The following is a 20,391-nucleotide window of genomic DNA, read 5'->3' on the forward strand; positions in this document are numbered from 1 at the left end:
GCTCTCGTGCTGAAACCCCAAGTGTCTTAAAGAAAGGAATTAAAAGGTAAGAGGGCTGGAGAGAGATCACACACTCAGTGCTGGTGGCCCTCCAGGGAGGAAGCCTCATTGGAAGGTATATCCCTGGGCCTGTGTGAACCTGAGACCCCAAGGTGCATGGCCTCTGACCGGTCAGCAGCGGGGATCAATGTGGGACGCACACACTGAAATGATGGGACAGCCGGGCAACTTCAGTACACAATGCAACTGCCCACCGCTGCCACATGCCTTCTTGCTGTGAGATGCTGCTGAGTGGACTCTGAGGAAGCCCCCGTTTTCAGAGAGGACAGCTGCCTCGAGGGATTTTCAGGGCTGTAATCTATACATGGGGGTTCAGTCAGCAGGAGAAGCCCACACCATTTGACCACCAGCGCCTCTACAGGTTGCCGACTGGCCCCAAACTAGCCTATGCATTCTGTTCCGCAACGACGGCAGCCAGCCCCGCCAGCACCACGGGCTCTTCCTCCCCAATCTGGTTCCCACTCGCCCGCCCTTCTGTCCTGCCCTTTCCTTCCGTCTGCGCTCTGCTTCTGTGCTGGGTTTGAATTTGTTAATAGTTCTTCCTGTTGGACCTCCAGTAGTTTTACAAGCACTTGTCTCATTAATTACAGTGCCCTTGTGTTTTATTTATTTTATTTTTTTTGTTTTTACACTAAAAAAAAATGAAAGGGAAAAAAAAATCCAGAAACGAGCCTGTACTAATAAGAAACCTAACACACTAAGGAAATAGCAGGATGGGTGGGGCGCACTCTGGTCTCTGAGTGGCTTTTATGCCACTGTCAACCTTCATATGAATGACTTGGCCCAGGACAGTGGCATGGTGGAAAATAGCTCGCCAGGGAGCAATGGGCCCCAATTGCTCTTTGTAGTAATAGCTTCCCGCTCACAAAGCCGGCAGACTGACGACTCGCTGGATCCTGAACGCCTGATGGGTTCGTGTTGCAGTATCCCCTCGTCGGGTTTACTGACCACGCCCAGCCCCGTTTTACACGGGAGGAAACGGAGGGTGGTGAGGTTAAGTGGCAGGTAGTGCCACTGAGCGGTCCCACAGCAAGGCCCAAGTCTGGCTGTACAGTGCTCCAGACAGAATGGGCTTCCCTGCAGAGCTCGCCTTCTGCAGGCAATCTAACTGACCGCCCAGTTTGGGACTCTTCCACTACCTGTCTCTCCCCTCCATCCGCACACTTACGGTTTTCCAGCCCATTAATTTTTATCTTGCTCAGATCCAGCGGCGCAGCGATGCCCACGGTGAAAGGGCTCTTAGGAATGGGATCCCCGCCGTACGTCACCAGAACCTGCATGCTGCCCTGGAAGAAGAGGGAGAGCGGAGTTATGTGCAGTCAGTAAGTAGCACGCTTGCCTGCCATGGGCAGCTGCCCTGAGCGATCTCTCATTCTTCCCCAGAGATCCAGGGCTTCTTAACGCCAATGCATTTAGAAAGCACCCACGATGTCCAAGTGTTTGGCCACATGGCGAGAATGACAGAGAGCGTGGGGAGGAGCCACCAGTGAATCAGTCACTGTTAAGTCAACATCCACTCGCGGCGATCAACTTGCTGCACGTGTCAAACTGGAACTGTTTCCTGGGAGAGCTTTTCACTTGCTTGTTCTGGGGAAGTCAATCACCAGGCCTTTCTTCCACGTTGCCCCACCCCCCCTCCCCGGTGGACTTGAACCTCTAGCCTCCTGGTTGGCAGTCTAGTGCCTTCACTGTGTGCACCACCCAGGGACTCCTGACAAAATGAGCTCAGCACTTAACAGAACAACCTCAAGAAACGTTTACTATGTGTCAAGCACCGCCCTGGCTGCCTGTACGTGTTTCTCAAATCCGTCAGAAGAGGTAGCTCCATTGTTGACACATGTTCGAGGACACAGAACCACACTTGGGTGAGGTGAAGTCACTTGCCATTCATCACAGACCTGGTAAGTGCAAGCTCTGGGTGCTACACCCATGGCGCCCAACCTTGTGCTCCCAGCTGGTCCACTTCACAATCTCCTCACCCACATACACACACAGCCTGCCACGAGGAGGGGGGAGAGGAATGAAGAGGGCGGGGGCACTTCCATGAACAGAACTGGCTTTTCCACACCCATGAGACTGCAAAAGTGATTTGCAGGTTGACCTGAAATCATCTCTCTGGGTACCTGAAACGGCAAACATCTATCTCCCATGTCAGGGAAAGGAGGGGGGCGGCGTGCGGTGGGCCATGTGTGCTGCTGCTGTTCAGCCTGGCCAGTGCTGGCTCCGCTCCAGGCTGGCTTCCTCTCTCCACGCCCCGCTGACTACCCCCTGCAAACTCAGGCTCCATGAAAGCCCACGGCTGTCTCAGTCCATTAAGATCCCCCTCACTTCAAACTCTGAGACATAACTTGAGAGGACGTGGACGGGAAGGGGGAAAAGGGCCAGGACCCGACTCCCCCACCCCCGCCCCCCCAGAACCCAGTGGGCTTGCTGGAATCTGGCCCCTGCTGAAAAAAAAGAGGTGGCTAGCCAAATGTTAAAAGGCGTCGGGGATTTTTTTTTTCAGGGGGGCGGTCTCCATATATTTTCTCACTTAGAAGGGGAGGGGGCCGCTAAGCTGTGGGGGAGGATGGTTCTAACAATGGAGGAGGGAAGACGGCTTCCCGAGATTTATTAAACCGCACACCAAACTGACGCGCCCTGCATGCAGATGTAACGTTGCCCGTTTCCCGGAGGGCCTGCGTCTCTCTTGCAGGAGAGGCCTCCGCTGGGGAATCCTTGAAGGTGGGGACTTACTGCGGCCGTTTGGTAGGTCTTCAGAGGCTTCCTAACTTTCCAGGCCAGACCTTGAGGCTACCCATGCTTCCTGCAGAAATCTCCCACCCCTGAATCAGGCCAAGGGAGTTGGGGGTTCCTCCTCCAGTTAAGCCTACCGTCCCCATAAAGGCTAGTGTGTTCTCATTCTGCCCCCCCCCACCCAACTGCCAAGTCAGTTTCACTTCATTTGACACTATCAGGCAGTGCAGAACTGGCCCCCCCAGGGTTTCCATGACTACAAGTCTTCACGGAAGCAGACTGCCTCGTCTTTCCCTTGGGGAGCGGCCGGTGGGGTCAAACTGGCAACCTTTCAAGTTATCTAATGAGCAGCACTTAACCACCCTGCCACCAAGGCTCCTTTGTTCTCACTGCTAGTCGCGGGGTGAACTAGTCAAACCACTCTACTTTAAATACACCTAAATAAGTAACATCACTACACCTAAAAAACACCACTTTACCTGCACTGAAAGGAAGGGGAAAGAAAGATGCGCGGGAAGGCCCCCCACCGGAGGCAGTCTCTGAAGGCTGTGGAGTGCAGGGTGTCTGAGCTATGGTCACTATGGGGTTCAGGGACACTGCCCTGGCTGCCGGATCGCCTGAGTCTCCCTCCCACATGCTTCCGAGACCTTAATCTGCAAAACACATGCCCGTGAGACAGCACTCGGCAGCTCAGGGAAGAGGAGCCGTGAGAGAGAGAGCCCTTCCCTCCAGACTCCTCTGCGGCAGCATCGGGCACCAGTAGCATCTCCTGGGGAATCCGCCCCTAACCAAAAGATTGCCAGTGCAAGCCCAGTCTCGGAAAAAAGGTCTCTCTCTGCCTCTTAAAAGAGAACCAGCCAGTGAAGGCCCCCTGGCTCTGACACACTCGGCTGGCAGTGACTTTTGGAGGTCGTGGCTCCCTAATCAACATCTACACCCGTCTACTCAGGCAGGTTTCAGGGACCACCAGGTAGGCAGCCCTCCCCCTCCTGACACTACACAGAATCTGCATTCTGCTGGGACCCACTGGCGCATGCCCCGGAACACACAACAAGCAGGTGCATTTCTGGGGCATTTGAGCCTGTGAGCCCCTCAAACCCACCAAGAACGCTCCACCCCCTCCTAAGTGCGTGGTACTCCGGGTGGGCGACCCAGGCCTCCTAACCCCATCCAAGACAACAGGTCCCAGAAAGGCACGCTCGTTTAACACAATCTGGGAGGGGTTGGGGGTGGGGGGGGCGTGCCGGCAGCGGAGGGTCCTGTGATGCAGGGCGCTTCAGGCTCCTTCACTCGCTCAGCTACAAACCTAAACTCGGCCCGCTAGGCCCCTGGGCTGGGGCTGGAGAACCATATCCACCATCACAGCCCATCCTTGGGAACCCCCGATCCAAGGAGGGACCGCACCTGTCGCCTTGGCCCCAGAGAAGCACACAGAGCAGCCTGTCACTCACACGCAGCGACAAGAGCCAAAGCAGTCTTGGGCTAGCCCGATCCTCACTCCACAGGTGACCCCTGACAGAGTCCTCATGCTTATCGCAGCAGCGTTCTGACACCCGGCACGGAGCAGCCATCGAGAGCGCACCGACAGCCAAAAAGCCAGCTGCTGTCAGTTAACGGGGTCCACATGACCTCGGGGTGACTGACATGAGGAGCCTCCCACTGCAGCGTCCCTTCAAAGGTGGCGACGCAGGACCTGAGGCTGTCATGGGTACCTCCAGCGGCACCAATGGCTGCTGGGGACAGCCAGGAAAACAGTTCTGAAATCCTTGCTGAGGGTGCGAGTCGACGTCTGATCCTACCCTGAGGTCTCTAATGTGCTCTCTAGGGGTCCGGCCAAAATGCAAGCCGATTTATAGGGCTTCCTCCTTGCTTAGGGGATACTGGGCTCCTGGTTGAGATGATGGGAAGCGGGGGGAGCAGAGAATGGGGACTGGTGGCCAACAGGGTCAGCATAACGAGTGAGAGGTCACTGAAATGTGCGTGCAAGGAATATCGAAGCAGCAAGCATCACATTGTTTGTGCCCCAACAGGGTGGGGAGCAGCACCCAGAGACAGAATGAAGCCAATACTGCAAAGTGGGTTTCAGAAGCTTCTATGACCTTGTGATCCCAGCCAGTGTCCATGGCCCTGGATTTCTGGCATCTTAACCCAAGGAATGTGGAGGAATTGGCATTCGCACAAAAATGTCCGGTTGAGAGAATAGCAAGCCGGTGCCTCCGGTGGTAGCCGGGCTCCCACCTGGCTCAGAACAGGAGGATGGCAGCCACCACTCAGCCCGGCGCTGCCGAATGAGGCAAGGCTATCCTGGTGACAAGTGTCCTCGACTCAACATTACCAAGAATGAAAGACGGCAGTCTAATTCAAAGAGGAACCCTTTCCCCATTACTAATACTGAAGCCCTCATAAAGAGATAAAGAAAGGGGAAGAGGCCAGTCTGAAGATAAAAAGGCGCGTACCCATTGTGGCAAACAACCATCTTTTCTCAGAAAACCCACTGCCAGCTCCCTGCTCAGAGCCTGGGCTCCAAGCTATCTCCGACCCTCCCCAGTGTCTCCTCACTGTACCCCGCAATGGTCGCCTTTCTTGCTAGCTCTTCCCAGAGGGGATCCAGGCACGAGTGACAGCTCTCGGGTTATGTTTCTGCTGAAAGCCATCGCGTCCTCCCTACAGACGGACTCTCTCACACAGGGGCCTCTTCTCCTCAAGGAGCAACAAACTGCCCACGTTCGGCGAAGGCCGTTCGGAGAACTGCGCACACAGCGTAGAGCCCAGCCTATTCTGCTGGGATTTCTGCTCCCTGGACCCGAGAAGGATAAACACGGAGCAAAACAGAAGTTTAAACTAATAAACTTGGACAGAGAAGTAGTACTTCAGCCCGATTGCCAAAAGTAGTCAGAGCAGAGCAGACTGTGTCCTGCACTTCGTGAGGGCCAATCTGCTGCTTTGGTCCTCGGGGACGAAAGGCTGAACTGGCTCTTTGAGAAAAGTTCCCGCCACCACACCTTGTAAAAAGGTGAACGAGACTGGAGGGGCCTACAAGGACAAAGCGTTCTTTCTTCAGAAGGAAGAAATAGAACTCAGAGGTGGCTGGGAAGGCTGGAGGGGTAGGTGTGAGCGTGAGTGTGTGTGTGTATGTGTGTGTGTGTGTGTGTGTGAGCGTGAGTGTGTGCGTGTGTGTGTGCGCGCGCGCGCGCGCACGCGCATGCGCGCGCGCCCTTGGAGTGTTTTGGTACAGCGTGAATGTGAGAGAGACTATCTGTGTGTGTGAGTGGTTAGCGGGTGAATATATGTGAGAGCGAGTGTGTAAAAGAGCATGTGTGACGTGTGAAATTATATATGCATGTGAATGATTAGAGTGTGTGTGTGTATGTGTGAGAGGAAGAGAGACAGTGTGTGTGTGTGTGTGTGTGTGTGTGTATGTGAGAGAGAGAGAACATGTGTGTAGAGGTATGTCCTGAATTTCACGAATTTAGCATGTCTCCAATAACCGTCAAGTGGAGGCAGAGGACTGAGGCGGGGAGACTTGGTCCTGCTTGTTCTGTGGGACACGCCTGACCGCTTGTACCCTGCAGGGCCCTGATGTGACCACTGCGGCCTGGAGGCAGCAGTCCCAGGGGTTCAGGACAAGGCATGGACAGCCACTGGCAGAGCAGCCCTCATGGGAGGGACCTCTTACACGGCCTGGGCCGGGCGGAAGAGCACCTGGCTGCGAGGTCCAGGCTCAGGGCCCTACCTGCTGGGTGGGCGTGTACTTCACGGTGTGGGAGTAGTCGTAATTGTCGATGACATCCAAGTCCTTCACCGCGTCGCCGGGAAGGGGGCTGCTGAACTGCACGTTGAGCGGGGCCTTCCCGGCCCCTTTGGTGTAGACGGTGAAGTGGGTTGGCTTTCCGTTTTCCACACCTGGAAGGACAGACTGTGGAGTGAGGAGACAGGCGGGCCAGAGTGGTTTCACTTTTAAAACCAGTCTGACGGGTGCTAGCACGCCAGCTATCTGGCAGGCGGACACAGCTGATGGATGTCAGGAGCTGGTGGCCAACAGTGGACGCAGGCCGGCACATCATCAGAGCCTGCACGTGGGGGGAAACGGCCCACCGAAGCCCTGGGGCAGGGCTGCCCACCGTCACTGGCCCACCGATGGCCTCCCGCACACGCCGTCTCACCTGCTTTGCTGAGCCCGGGGCCTTCTGCCCTCACGTTGCTGGCATCGTGGGAAGGGTCAACTTTGACTCGGAAAGGGCTGGCGGGGATTTCCTGTGGGGGAGACACTGTCTCAGTGGAAAGCCCCGGAGCAGGTGCCAGGACTAAGCCTTGCGCCCAAACTCCAAGAAGGAAGCCTTCGCTTGACTCTTGCTTTAGGGAGTTGTGGGCAAACTTCTGTCATCACAGGCCAGGTCTTGCTGGTCTAACATCAGGCAAGGGTCATAGCCGGTCACTTACTAACACCTACCTTCCCCAAACCAAAGGCTCTGACCCGTTTTCTGAATAGGCTCAGGGAGGTTTTGCATAGGACATCTACAATCTCAGAACCACCAAGTGATGAGGAAGCAGAATTAAAATACAGCAAGAGTGAAGCAAACCCCTCCCCAAAGTGATGGAAGGGGAACAAAAGAAATGGCCTCCCGGGACCGCTAAGAGCTACGGTCTCAGGAAGGCGGACGACCCGCTGCAAAATGAAATGACCCATTCATCAAAGACAGGGCAGGGGTTGTACACTGTAATGAATGTCATCAACGTCCATGAATTAGATAGTAAAAAACTGAATTGGCAAGTCATGTTCTATTTATGTATATTGTGTAAATGTGTGTGTGGATACACACGCACACAAGGATATTGCAAAATAAGCAAGTAGAAGTATCAAAATGCAGGCAGAACAGATGAACTGGATTGAGTCAACTCAAGAAAATTCTCAGGTACAGAACCTTTTCCTGAGGTACCTATTTTTACATAAGGCTCATTTTAATCACCAGGATTCCATTTTTTCCTCCTATATTAAGATATTATTCTCCCTATCTACAGATCCTATGCGAAGAACACTACCTGAAACTGTAACCCTATAAAAAAAATTTTTTTTAACGTTTTATTAGGGGCTCATATAACTCTTATCACAATGCATACACACATCAATTGTGGAAAGCACATCTGTACATTCATTGCCCTCATCATTCCTATAAAAATTTAAGGTTGGGGGTGGTGGTGGTAAAGTCATTACTTCAGAGAGGCCAGAGTAGAACACACCTAGAAGTTAATTAGGTTTCAATAATAAAACTGGTAACATTTATAATAGACCAGGCTCTTCCCAGAGCCTTGCTTTTAACCACGAAACCTACTGCCTCATTGTTGTTAGAAAGTAGTAAGAATTGAGTTCTGGGGGCAGATGCCTCCTCTGTGGTTGAATCACCCCCAAAGAGAGAAAAAGCCAGACAGGACCCAGGCCTCCCCCTCCCCCTCCTCCCGGGCCCAAACACAAACCTGAGACGCAAAGAGAACTTTGATAGTGTATCGCCCGGCGGCGGGAGGCACGTATTTAACTGTGAACGTGTCATTGGCGTTGTGAATAATGTCAAAATCCACGTCTTGCTCATCCTCACTTAACACCCGAGCATCGCACTTAATGCCAACGCTGACATCACCTGGAACAGACCGGCTATTTAGCAGCAGTTTGCAAGAAGCAGCATGCCCCACGCGATCACTTCCAGCTCGGGTTAGCACACCAAAAAGCAACTGGGATGTTTCCAGTAATCAGGATGAGAAAGGCAGGTTGGGAGAGGAGATGGAGGATCAGCCAAAGAGCTGACAGACTCTCATTAGACTCTCGATAATTACTGTACCCAGGTGGACTACTTCCTGGTTCAACATTCATTGCCCGGGAAACATTACAAAAGACCTTTCTTCCCCCGAAGGGCAGTAACCACTGCTTCGGGTGGCATGCCTAGCTCACCTTCGCCGGCCTCGGTGCAGTCCACTGTGAAATGAGTAGGCTCGTTCGCCTTCAGGCCACTTCTCTCCACCCCTGGCCCAAACACTTTGACCTTCTGAGGATGGCTGCCTTGGCCAATGTTGACCTGGGTGAGGCGGGAGAGAGTGGTTATACATCGTTCTCCTCCACCTGGACCCACAGAGACACAGTTAGCTGGAGACCTTATGGACAGTGGGGAGTACTTTCTTTTCTTTCAGTTCACGCATCTTTCATGACCTACCAAGGAGGAGGTCCCCCAGGCCAGGATTCCACCCACAACCTACCCTGTAGGGGCTGTGTGGTATGTTCACGCCTCCCCAGACCACCGCGATGGTGTGCTTGATGGCCTTGAGCGGGGTGTACGCGCAGGCAAATGTGCCGTCCATCCGGCTCTTCATCTGGATGTCAATGGGCTGGCCTTCCCCATCCTGCAAGAGAGCCAGGACTAGGAACGGAGCCGGCCCTCACATGGCCTCCCCAGACAGCAAGCCGCCACTCCCTAAGCCGACCAGAAGGAACTGAGCGAGCGCCATGGGCCGTGTCCTCCGAACATAAAGGCAGGTGGCAACATTGCACATGCATTTACTTCCTCTGAATGTGATCATTAACTGCTTCATGAGGAGCGAATGCGGAACGCAGTGAACGTCGCACAAATGGCGTTGTGCACTTAGGAGTGATTAAAATGATATTTTTTGGTTAGGTACACATTTTACCACTCAACTTTCCTAAGTAGGAAAAAGGGGCTGGGTGGGGTGGGGTGAGTTGGGGATGATCCAAAAGAAATCATGACTACTCAGTGCTTCCTAATGTCAAGTCTGGCATTTACATTCTTTGGCCAAATTCAATGAAATAGGATAAGCAGATGATAAAAATAAAAGTGTCTTTCCACTCCTTCCCTCTACCCTGGCCGATGTAGCCTCAGATACACAGAGGGGCACTGCAGGGTAACCCGCAGCCGCCCGGCCTTGTGTCCATGAAATATTCATCGTGGCGATGGGAGCACCTGGTGCCTTACCTGACAGACTCCGATTTAACCTTCACATCACTCCGAGACAGAATGTTTATAGTGTCCATTATGTGGAGGAGGAAACGGACCCCCAGGGATGGGGCAAGTTTCTTGCCATTACATGGAGATATTTTGTCACTTGCTGATTGCCTGCATAGGTCACTTACCTGAGCAAATATCTTCAAGGGCGCTTTCCCAGCGTCTTTGGGATCCACAGTGAACTCGGCCAGGTTGTTGACGATGCACCCGGATTTCTCCAATCCCGGCCCATATGCTTGAACCTGGGGAAAAGGGCCAGTAATGACTGTCTTTCTGGGCAATGGCCCAACCAGACCCTGTCATGAAGAGTGGTAACCAGGAGGTGGGGGGAGGACACAGTAGCACCTGGCTTGACCGTCACTTTGAAACAGGATGGCTGTGAGAGGTAACCGGGACAGTAGGCTGGCACTTGAAAATAACAGCAGCAAGTGAGGGGAGGGTCTGTTTAGGAAGCGCCAAGGGTCTGTTTATGGTAACAGCAAACTAGGCCATGGAAACCGGCAGTGGCTGCACATGATTCATGTAAGTGTGTCATTACACTGAACATGCAAGCAAAGATCGAATTGGAAAACGTTATATCTATATTACAATAATAACTTTTCTTTTTTAGGGAAGTATCTTATTAACCTCTCCCGGGAGAGAAAATGATCTAAAATCAGGCCCCAAACCAGCCTGGAGCATCCTGTATGATTTTGAGCCAACACAAGGAACTTGTGCAACTGGGGAATGCACTTTGACTGTAGCCAATCTCACGGACTCCCACTTGTCTTCAGAGCATGAAGGGGCAGCAGTTGGCCAAAGGTTCTACCGGCCTGGAGCAAAAAAAGCCACGTGGACAAACCGCAGTGCACACCTGGGGGCCTGGAGAGTAACCGTCTCCTGTCAGCCCTCGGCCTGTGAACGGGTTTGAGATGAGGCCTCTCAGAGGTAAAGCAAACAGTGACGAGAGAAAGGTGGAGGCAGAGTGGGGCGGGGAGCTGGGGACAATCTGCCTTCTCACGGCACAAGATGAAACGACGACGACAGAAAGCAACGAGACCGAAACATGACGCTCTGAGTTGCGAGGGAAGAGCAGGGATGAAGACTACCGTCTTGGGTTTCCCCAGATGCCAAGAGACACCAAGTTAGGGAGGTAAATTGCTCGAGCAACATCATGCCCAATTGATACCAGCAGGCTTCAAATTCAGGACCACCTCTTCCTAAATTCTACCTGGCTCCTCTCTACCCTTTCTCGATCTTCAACCTATACAACTCTCCACACACCGGGGAGGGAGCCGGGACCCAAGAGACAGAGGACAAAACACAGCGGGAGGGAGTCACCAGGTCTGGGTTGTAGTCCCCCGTGGCTGGGTGGATGAAGGCCATGTATGGGCTGTCCTTGATGTCTTCGTCATCACACATGATGTGAACCGCATACTCGCCAGGCTCCTTGGGCCAGTACTTGACATCACACGACCCGTCGTTCTGGTCATCATACTCGATCTTCGCCTGAGAGGGGCCTTCGATAGCAAACCCTAGACATGCAATAGGAGGACGCCCAGGTTACAGCGTGTAAAGAACTCATTCCATGCCGCCACCAACTCAATCCCTCTGGCTCCCAGAAAAGCCCGCAGCTGCCAAAAGGTCCCTTCCCCACAAAACCAAACCAACTGAGCGGTCACCAGAGATGGAGGAAGAGTTGGAGTCTGTGCTGTTATGTAAGACCATCTAACTGGGCAAAAACGTTCTATTGGTAATATGGCAACATCTACCAGCAGTCTTGGAGCCACGCCTGCCCTTGGCCCCACCAGAGCCACTTTGGGGGCATTTATCTGAAGGAAATGGCCAAGGATCTGTGTAAACAGCTACACACATGAGTACGCATTCAGCATTGTTTTTATAGCAAAACTCTGGGAATAACTTAAGAACCTAACAATAGATCTATCCATACAATGGAATTCCAGGGAAGCCATAGACCATGAAGCATATCTTAAATTTAACCAGTGCAGAAAGACAGCAACTGAATATTTGTATGTGTATCTATAGAAGAAAGAACGAGTAAGAAGTCTGGAAGGATATACCCCACCAAAGACTGGATGTTATTTCTCCAGAAATAGGATATCTTATTTTCCCTTTTTGTTTGTTTCTATTGTGGCTCACCAGAGTACCGCCTGTGGGCCAAATCCAGCCCGCTGCCTTGCTTGCTAAATGGTTTTCCTGGCAGATAGTCACACCCAGTCATGTACTCGTCGAAGGTGGCTTCCCACTGTAATGGCGGAAAAGGCACCCTGACAGAGACCACAGAGCTCACAAGCTCAAAGTATTTGCTCCCTGGTCCTCAGTAGAGAAAGTTTTCTGACTCCAGATCTAAAATGCTCATGCATAGACTACGTACATATTAAAAATAAGAAAAACAAGCTTAGATAGAATCCAAGGAATGCAGTCACTCACCAAAATGTGAACACCAGCAAAATCCACTCACTGATTCATCCAAACTACAGCTCAGTCAGGTCGGTCCCCGATATTTGCTGAGTACCTACGTACTCTTTTAGGGACGGACGGATGGGGACACACACACACACACACACACACACACACACACACACACACACACACAACCCAAACCACTGCCCGAGAGTAGATTCTGACTTCTAGAGATCCTGCAGGGCACGGCAGGGCAGGAAATCATCCTGCAAGCAGAGTGCCACCTTTCTTCGGGTGGGCACAGCAACCAGTGCACCACCAGGCACAATACCCACGAAGGCCTGTGCACTCAGGGCCGAGGGGGATGAAGGAGAGCCAGTGCCAGAGACAGGGGAGTAGGAGGGGCTCAGGCAACCCCGAGGCAAGGCAGCTGCGGGCAGTGAGGCTGAGGAGAGACTTCTACCACCCATCCTCCCACCCAGGCCGAGCCAGGCCTCTAGGTGCCCTGGAACCCCACACCCCGCCGGGCACCCTGAAGCTAGTGCTCAGCTGTCTCCATTTACCTAGAGACCCCACTTCAGAGCCAATGGATTCCACCACGAAGTCCGCAGACCGCCCAACAAGCCCACCGTGCAGTCCGGGGCCCCATGCCCGGACTTTCTGCATGCCTGCTTCAGGACCAACTTGGACTTCAAAGGGGCTGAAATGAATGAAAGTGGCATTAAAGTCGTGCTGAGATGGAACGGAATGAAGATGGCCATCGGCTGCCGAGGGACATGCTGTCTACTTGCCTGATCCTTTTACCTGGAGTGCCAGTGTCCAGCCAAACCCTTCCTCCCACACAACCATTATTATGTCAACAATATAGTGTGATAGGGCTGCCTCCGGGAGCTCAGGTGGCCACTGGGAGGGCACTCAACACACCCGGCCTCTAATGAGCCTTTGTGTCATTAACCTAGACCTCTGTGTGCCCCAACACCACCACCACCCCACCACCCCGAAAACAGCTGCCTGCAGTCAGCTCCAGCTCTTGTCGGGCTCCCGTGCGACACAGGGGGATGGGTCGACACAGGGTTTACAGCCTCCTGGTTTGAAAGTCAAGTCGCCATCTCTTCCTTCCAAGCCCCCTCTGGAAGCACCAGCCTTGCTGTGAGCAGCTGGGCCTGTTACCCGTTTTGTGCGCAGGGGCTTTCCAAAGCTCAGAGAGTGTATTCTTCCCTTGATCTTGTGCTCCTACCGAGAAGACCAAGTGGGGTAGCTTTCTCTCTTTGCCCTGGGGAGTTGAAAATGTGTGCTGAGTCCCCTCCCCAAAAGCCCACTGCCTTCCAGTCGGTATGGACTCACAGAACTGCCTCTGGGGGTCCCCGAGGCTGTACAATCCTCACGGGAACAGCAGGCCTCGGCTTTCTGCTACCGAGCAGACTGGGTGGTTACCGACTGCCCACTGTGATTTCTCAAGGTTTATTCGGGGTTTCTAGCGGCCCCTCAGGAGCGCACGAGCAAGCACATGCACTCGGGGCATCTACGAACACGCCCACAGGCAGTGTAGCAAACGGGGGTGGGGGGGTTGGGGGGGAAGGTAGGGGGACGACACACGGCCGCCATCCCTAGTGGCGCTCGATCACACATGATTTCAATGTAAGCCGTAGCTGGCTTCACTCGCGCCGAATTCCTGAACAGAGGCATCCATTGAAAAAAAGAAAAGCTCAGTTTACACCACGGCGGACAGACATACAGCCTGTTTGCTCTCCATTACGGCTGCTTCGGGCCTCCCGTCTCCCACCAGCCCCAAACCACCAGCATTTGATTTAAAGCGGGGCAGCAGAAACCACAGCGACTCGCTCAAAAGCAAGCTGCTCTTGAGAACAGGCTGTGTGCTGCTGGAGGGGGAGGTGGGGAGACTCCAACAAAGCAGGCCACTTTCCCGCCTGCAGCCTGGGAAGCCACCAAAGCCAACAGCCTGCCCTGGCCAAGCACCCCATCCCACCCAGAGAAGGCCCTATCTCCAACGGAGCCTCACCTCTTTGGAATGTGGTGCCCCCCCCATGTGATGGCGATGCTGTATTTGCCGGGGGTGCTGGGGTAATACTCGAAGGCGTAGACCCCATCCAGAAAGCCTTTTTGCTTCACCAGTTCCTCCAGACCTTCTGTGGGAAAGAAGCAGACAGTCAGGACAGAGCTAGAGCCCAGAGGGCAAGCGCTACATTAACTAGACATCAGCAAGCGAGGAGGACTGAGTGGACAGCCTGGGGTGTCAGCCACTCTCCATAAAGCCAATTCTGACTCCAGGCCCCGTGAGTGTCAGAGAAGACCTGTGTTCCGTGAGGCTTTCAAGGGCAGGGTTGGGGGAAGCTGATTGCCTGGTCTTTCTTGCGAGGCTTCCGAAGATGCAATGTGGACCTGAACCGCCAACCTTCAGTTAGCCAAAGGGCACAGTAACCACATGTGCCGCCACAGGGACTCAACCTCGGAGCGTGGGGGTCACGAAACCCCTAGAGATTTACTGCAAAGCTGAAAGCAGCCGCCATCCTCTGCTGCAGGGATGGGCAAGAGGAAGAGTTCCCAGCTCGCTGGCCTCGGAAAGACAGAAAGAGCTCTTGGGGGTGAGGGCCCTGAGGTCCGAACCTCCTGGGTCTGTTTGACCATCCATCCAGTCACCCCTCAACCTCAACTCGGCTCTTCCCGACAGGAGTCGCCTCCCTCAGCCTCCACAAAAGGTGGGGGAAAGAAAGAACCTTTGAGTACTGGGCATGCGGTTCATGTGAGCGTCCCTGTGTTTTCAACTAATGCTGGATCATCAAAACCGGAAGGCTTTCTCCTCTACGTTACCCCCCAAACTCTATACCGAGCCATCAGGCAGGAACTTGTTTTATGTCAAGCCCGGAGGTTTGGCCAGGAAAGCTGTTGAGTCAAACAAGACTCCAAGGTCAGGGGAAAACAAAACAAAACACCTCCTTGGCTCCTGCTGCAACAAGCCTGGAGGAAGGGCAGCCCCAGAGCAGCCTGGACTGCAGGCCCCAGCGGTCTAGAACCTTGGCTGCTTAGGGCCACGGCCTGCTCCAAAGCTTTAGCACTCAGATTTAACCCTCTGCAGAACAGAACTCTCCCACCCCACGGCCCCTGGGGACCCACAGGATGAGAGCAGTCCCGGGGCAGAAAGCCCGAGTCCAGAGGCACAGGAGTGAAACAGCCAGGGGCAGCTACCGCCATGGGGTTGATCTGTCCCCGAGGAGCTCCTGAGGGTGGCGGGGCAGAGACCAGCCCTTTAACCTCTGTCCCCTTCCCAAAGGAGGAAGTAGGAAAGGTTTTTTCAGGGTACAGACTGGCCCTTCAAGAATTCTATTTATCTGCAAAGGAAACTTAATCTTAGGGAATTTGAAATTCCTTCTATAAGCACTTATCATAGTCATTAGCTGCCTGAGATAATTTCATAGTCTATGAACTTGGAACGTGCAGAGAGACAATCACAGGCTTTGCAGGGCAGGGCTGGAATGCCAGCTCCAGGGCTGAGAAGCTTGCGGGGCATTCCCCTCTGGATCGAGGTATCCTCAAATAAATGCCAGGTCACCCTGAATTGTTCCAAGGGAAACACTTCCCCAACTCTCCTACATCGTTGATAGAATGTGAGGTTACCCAGTCACCCGCTGTTCTCGCCTATATCCCGGTCAGACATTACCAATAGATCACTGCTCACCACCCCTCACCACCACCACCACCACCACCACCACCCCCAGAGAGCCCAGAGAGCTCCAAATCTTCAAGCTACCTCTCTGGGCAAATAAGTCAATGAGACTGGCTGGGGATGCAATGAAATCCATATGCCACGGCTGCAAAGTTAAGCCAAATCACCCCCAAGGTGGGAGAAGCAAAGGTGTACTTACTAGGACCTTTCACGGTTACACTGAGCTCCCCGCTTCCGGCAGCTTTGGTGTCAACCTTGAAGTCGGCAGTCTCTCGGATGCGGACGCCCTTGGGCTGCAGGCCTCGGCCACTGGCCCGGCAGGCATTTGGACTGCAGGCTGCAAGCAGAATTTCCACATCAATCCAACCTTTCATTCTCCCAGTCGGGAGTGGAACAAGCCAGGGTAAGTCAGAGCCAGCCGCCAAGAAAATGCTTGCTTTATACAAAGAACGGGCAGCACTTGCCCGAGACCAGGGTCCTGTCCAGGGAGCGCACCCGGCTAACCCTGCCCGGCCACACCACAGAGGATGGGGGAAGTTACTTTGGCAAGGAACACCGGAGAGTTCAGCAAACCACGCTGTGCTCCTGGTACCGGATGAAGTCCGGCTTTTATCTTCTCAGTGGTGGGGGTGCAAGGGGCAGACAGGAGTTAAGGAGGGGCACTGGACGACGCTCAAACCTCACTGCCATCCCTCGAGGGCCCAGGAAATTGGGAAGACTGGGCTTGTTCAAGTCTATTGGGAAGCATCTGACCAGATTCCAAACTCTGGGTCTGCCATTTCTAAGTCTAACCCATGCTGCTGTCTTCTGAGTCAACTGTCGGGCAAAAGCACGGCAGCCAATGGCTTCACGAGAGACCCGTTCAGGCTCCCGGTTGGCCAGGGCAGGCCAGCCTTGAGTGCTCTGTTACAGACTCTTGGAACAAAGTGGCTCCCGGTGCGGCATTCGCAGCAAACACCACCGTGGGTTTCTTTTCTGGATCTAGTTGGAAAACTCTGAAGTCTAAGCATTAAGGACACAGGTAGCGTCTCCTATTCTTTGCATGAGAAGCCCACAAAACGGCGACTCATGGTGTTAGTCAGAAAACATGCTTGTAGCCTATGAGTTGGGGGGGGGGGGCGCGCAGCGTGGGAGGTCTTCTCATGAGGTACAGAAATGGGAGAGGAGTGGGTGGAAAGTTGTGCTGCTCTGTACGTGGCTTTCCAAATCTGACACTGCATTTGACGACCCGATGCCCACTACAAGGTCACGGTCCCCGGTGGTCAGGAGAACCTTCTTCACGCCACAGAAGACAGGCACTCCTCTTCTGGCTCCTTCTCCCCAGAAGGAAAGGCCTCGGCTGGCTTGTGGCGAACCACGGCTTCCCAAAGAGCCTTACCCACAACCCTGGGGTGGAGTCAGAGGCAGTTTTAGGTGGTTCCTGGACGAGCACAGTTTGAAAGCTGAGAATTTATGGTGGCATCTAGACAAGTCACACTGGTTTTCCATACATGAAAATGGTATCTAGTGTCTTTTTAATATGAAATCATGTAAGTGCAGGGTGGAGGTTTAATAGCTGTAAATGAGCATTCTATTCACTAAACACCAAGTAAGAAAAGTGAAGACTAGATACGCCAGAAAGGAGGGGGCAGGGGAGCAAGCAGCCCGAGGTTGGGAAACACAACTAGACAGAGAAGAGCTGTCTTTCATTACGACAATAAAAAAAAAATAAGCAGTGTTTTTCATGAGTATGTAGGATTTTTTGGGGTTCTTTTTGTTTGTCTTTTGAAAGGTGAGAAAAGTTCAGCAGGATGACCAGACTTCTCTGTGTGCTTTTAGCAAGAAAAGGAAAGCTCATGGAAACTCTGAATGGGGACAAGTCTTCACTGCCAAAGTTCATGCCGATCCCACAGGAAGCCGAAGAGTTTGCAGGAAACCACCAGATTCTCCATTTTGTCAAACCCTAGGGAAGTTACAATGTAACTGGAGGGAGGGCTTTGGGGTCTGGCTGGACACGCTGCAATAAGGTCTGCACAGGAATGTCCTAAAACCATCACCATCATCTACTCAGCGGTCACTGGCAAGCAGCACAAAGAACGAGCAAAGAAGCCCCACGCGGCCAGCCCTTACCAAGCAAGTTGCTCTGGCCCCGGGCTATCAGTTAGGAAGTCAACAGCTTGATTCAGAAGAGGAAGCCAAGTCTGAAGGTGCAGATGCCGAGGACAGAGAAGGAAGGAAAGTATATGTTAGAAGAGGCAACCGAGTTGGAAAACATAAAAAGGCAACAAAATTAAGAGGCGAGAGGTTATTTCACCTTAGAGGAAAACTTCTCTTGGCTGCAGAGAGGGCTTAGCAGAGTGGTAAGGGCACGCTCTACGGAGAAAGAGGCTTAGGTTCTGTTCCCAGCCCTGGCACCTAGTACTAACTCACTGACTGGTGCCTTCTTGAAGCCTGAGTCCCTATCTGCATCCTGGGGATGATAATTATAGTACCTAAGAGCCAGAGGCTGGTGTGGTGACTAAATGAGTGCCTGGTAGTCAGCCAAGGTCAAGCAGGGGAGGCTACAGGGCAGCAGCACCACCTTCTCTGCTGCCAGCCTCGGCCACAGAGGCCAACTCCTCCAGCGGCCTCCTCGATCAGGGAGGATGGGCTCCGTGGCACAGACAGGCTAGGGAGGAGTCCCTAAAGCCGATGTGTGTGAAAGCACCAGCACCGCACGTGGGTCAAAAGGGGGGAACAGTTTTCCTGTCTTGAAAACAGAGGAAACTGCCTCCCACCCGAAGTCAGCCCTGGCAGAAAGAAAGAGGCATGTGCCAACTGAATGTTGGGCCATGGTCATTTCCTGGCCCTGGTGCCCAGCAACACAGGCCAGAGAGGCCCAAAAAGTACGTGGGAAAAGGCCACCATCATCTCTTCATCCCATCCTCCCACGTCCTTTGGAAACCCCCTCAGTAGCCCATCACCTTGAGACTCACCTTCTCCAACCTGCACAAGGAAGGGGCTCTTGGGAATAGTGTCGCCGGCAAAGGAGACCTTGACCACGTGGGGTCCGGGCTGCACGGGTTTGTACACGCAGCGGTACACCTGGTTCCCTTTGTCTTCCACAAGCAGCTCCACCGTGTTCTTCCCCTGGGGGTCCTCCACCTCAATACCAATGTCGCCCACGCCGGCGCCTGGGAGAGGGTAAGTCGCATGAGTCTGAGCTCTCTCTGCCGCGGGGACCCAAGCGGGGACAAATTGCAGAGACAAGCAGACGGATCGGCACTGGGGGGAGGTCTACATCAAAGCGTTAGTAACCATTTTCTTGGGGGGGTGTGCGGTTAGAGCTAAACGTTTCCCTTTATTACCATGTTCTCTACTATCCAAAACTTCCACAGGGTCAAGACAGTGTGTACGCAAAGGACTGTCCTACTCAGACCTTTCTCCCTCCGCACCTGACCCAGAACTCGGTCCAGTGACTGTCTCTCAAACTTAGTGCCTTCTCAACATTCATCCAGTCAAGTTTGAAATGTGCAGAACTTGATTCAGTTATCCAAAATCAAAACTCACACTTGGGCGTATGCACACCATTTTAAGGATGAAAAGCTGACTTTGAAAAATCTAGGGGTATCAGCAACATATCTGCAAAAAGCTACTTTAGTTGTCATTTGCTTGGTTTAAAAGACAGAAGCCAAAAGTATACCCCCAACCCTACCCCAGTCTTATTAGAGCAGCGGTTCTCAACCTGTGGGTCTCCACCCCTTTGGGGGTCTAATGACCCTTTCACAGGGGTCGCCTAAGACTATCAGAAAACACATATTTCCGATGGTCTTAGGAACAGAGACACCGCTCCTCTAGGCATTTCCAGGCGGGTCACCCACATGCCAGGACCTAGCATGAAGACTGCTACACCATGCTACACCATGCTTCAAGACAAATTGTCATTATTTTGTCATTAGAAATAAATATTTCACAATATAGAATGACATATTTTTTGATTCATCACTATGCTTTAATGATGTTCGATTTGTGACAATGAAAATACATCCTGCCTATCAGATATTTATATGACAATTCATAACAGTTGCAAAATGACAGTTATGAAGTAGCAAAGAAAATAATTTGATGTTGGGGGTCACCACCACACAAGAAAGGGTCGTGGCATGAGGAAGGTGGAGAGCCACTGTGCTGGAGTAAAGAATGTCTGCCTTGAACACCAGTCCTTGAAGATCTGGTAACATGAGATCTAACTTTTAGCCCCAAAGGTTGGCAAGAAGGTGAGGGCAGTGAGTTTATGTGAATGGGGGAAGGGGAGAAGGGTTAAGAAAGTATTTCATGTCACTGACTTATTGACATTGAGTGATATTTTTATAAATTCATCTTACATATGTAGGTACACACACACACACAAACACACACAGGAGGGGCTTCAAGAGGTCCAAGTAAAAAGGGAATTGAAATATCATGAAATCTTACCACAAGCGTTTTGAACCTCCTCCCAACCCCCACCCCACGCCCTGTATTTTTTAAAGTATAATTAACCAATAA

At 52.8% G+C, this 20,391-nt stretch overlaps 1 protein-coding gene across 2 annotated transcripts in view; it reads right to left on the reverse strand.

Annotated features, from left to right (window-relative positions):
- The window catches only part of FLNB (filamin B), a 145,452-nt gene that overhangs the window by 49,144 nt on the left and 75,917 nt on the right, over window positions 1-20,391 (reverse strand). For both annotated transcript variants that reach the window (XM_075549991.1, XM_075549990.1), the window contains exons 8-19: window positions 18,840-19,037; window positions 16,085-16,222; window positions 14,224-14,350; window positions 12,767-12,903; window positions 11,121-11,314; window positions 9,929-10,042; window positions 9,040-9,183; window positions 8,738-8,861; window positions 8,269-8,429; window positions 6,960-7,050; window positions 6,530-6,699; window positions 1,229-1,346 (exon numbers count right to left, since the gene is read on the reverse strand). In XM_075549991.1, coding sequence (XP_075406106.1) covers window positions 1,229-1,346; window positions 6,530-6,699; window positions 6,960-7,050; window positions 8,269-8,429; window positions 8,738-8,861; window positions 9,040-9,183; window positions 9,929-10,042; window positions 11,121-11,314; window positions 12,767-12,903; window positions 14,224-14,350; window positions 16,085-16,222; window positions 18,840-19,037 — 1,716 coding nt within the window. The remainder of the gene's footprint in view (window positions 1-1,228; window positions 1,347-6,529; window positions 6,700-6,959; window positions 7,051-8,268; window positions 8,430-8,737; window positions 8,862-9,039; window positions 9,184-9,928; window positions 10,043-11,120; window positions 11,315-12,766; window positions 12,904-14,223; window positions 14,351-16,084; window positions 16,223-18,839; window positions 19,038-20,391) is intronic.

The sequence above is a fragment of the Tenrec ecaudatus genome, chromosome 5 (genome assembly GCF_050624435.1).
Source record: "Tenrec ecaudatus isolate mTenEca1 chromosome 5, mTenEca1.hap1, whole genome shotgun sequence".
NCBI lineage: Eukaryota > Metazoa > Chordata > Mammalia > Afrosoricida > Tenrecidae > Tenrec > Tenrec ecaudatus.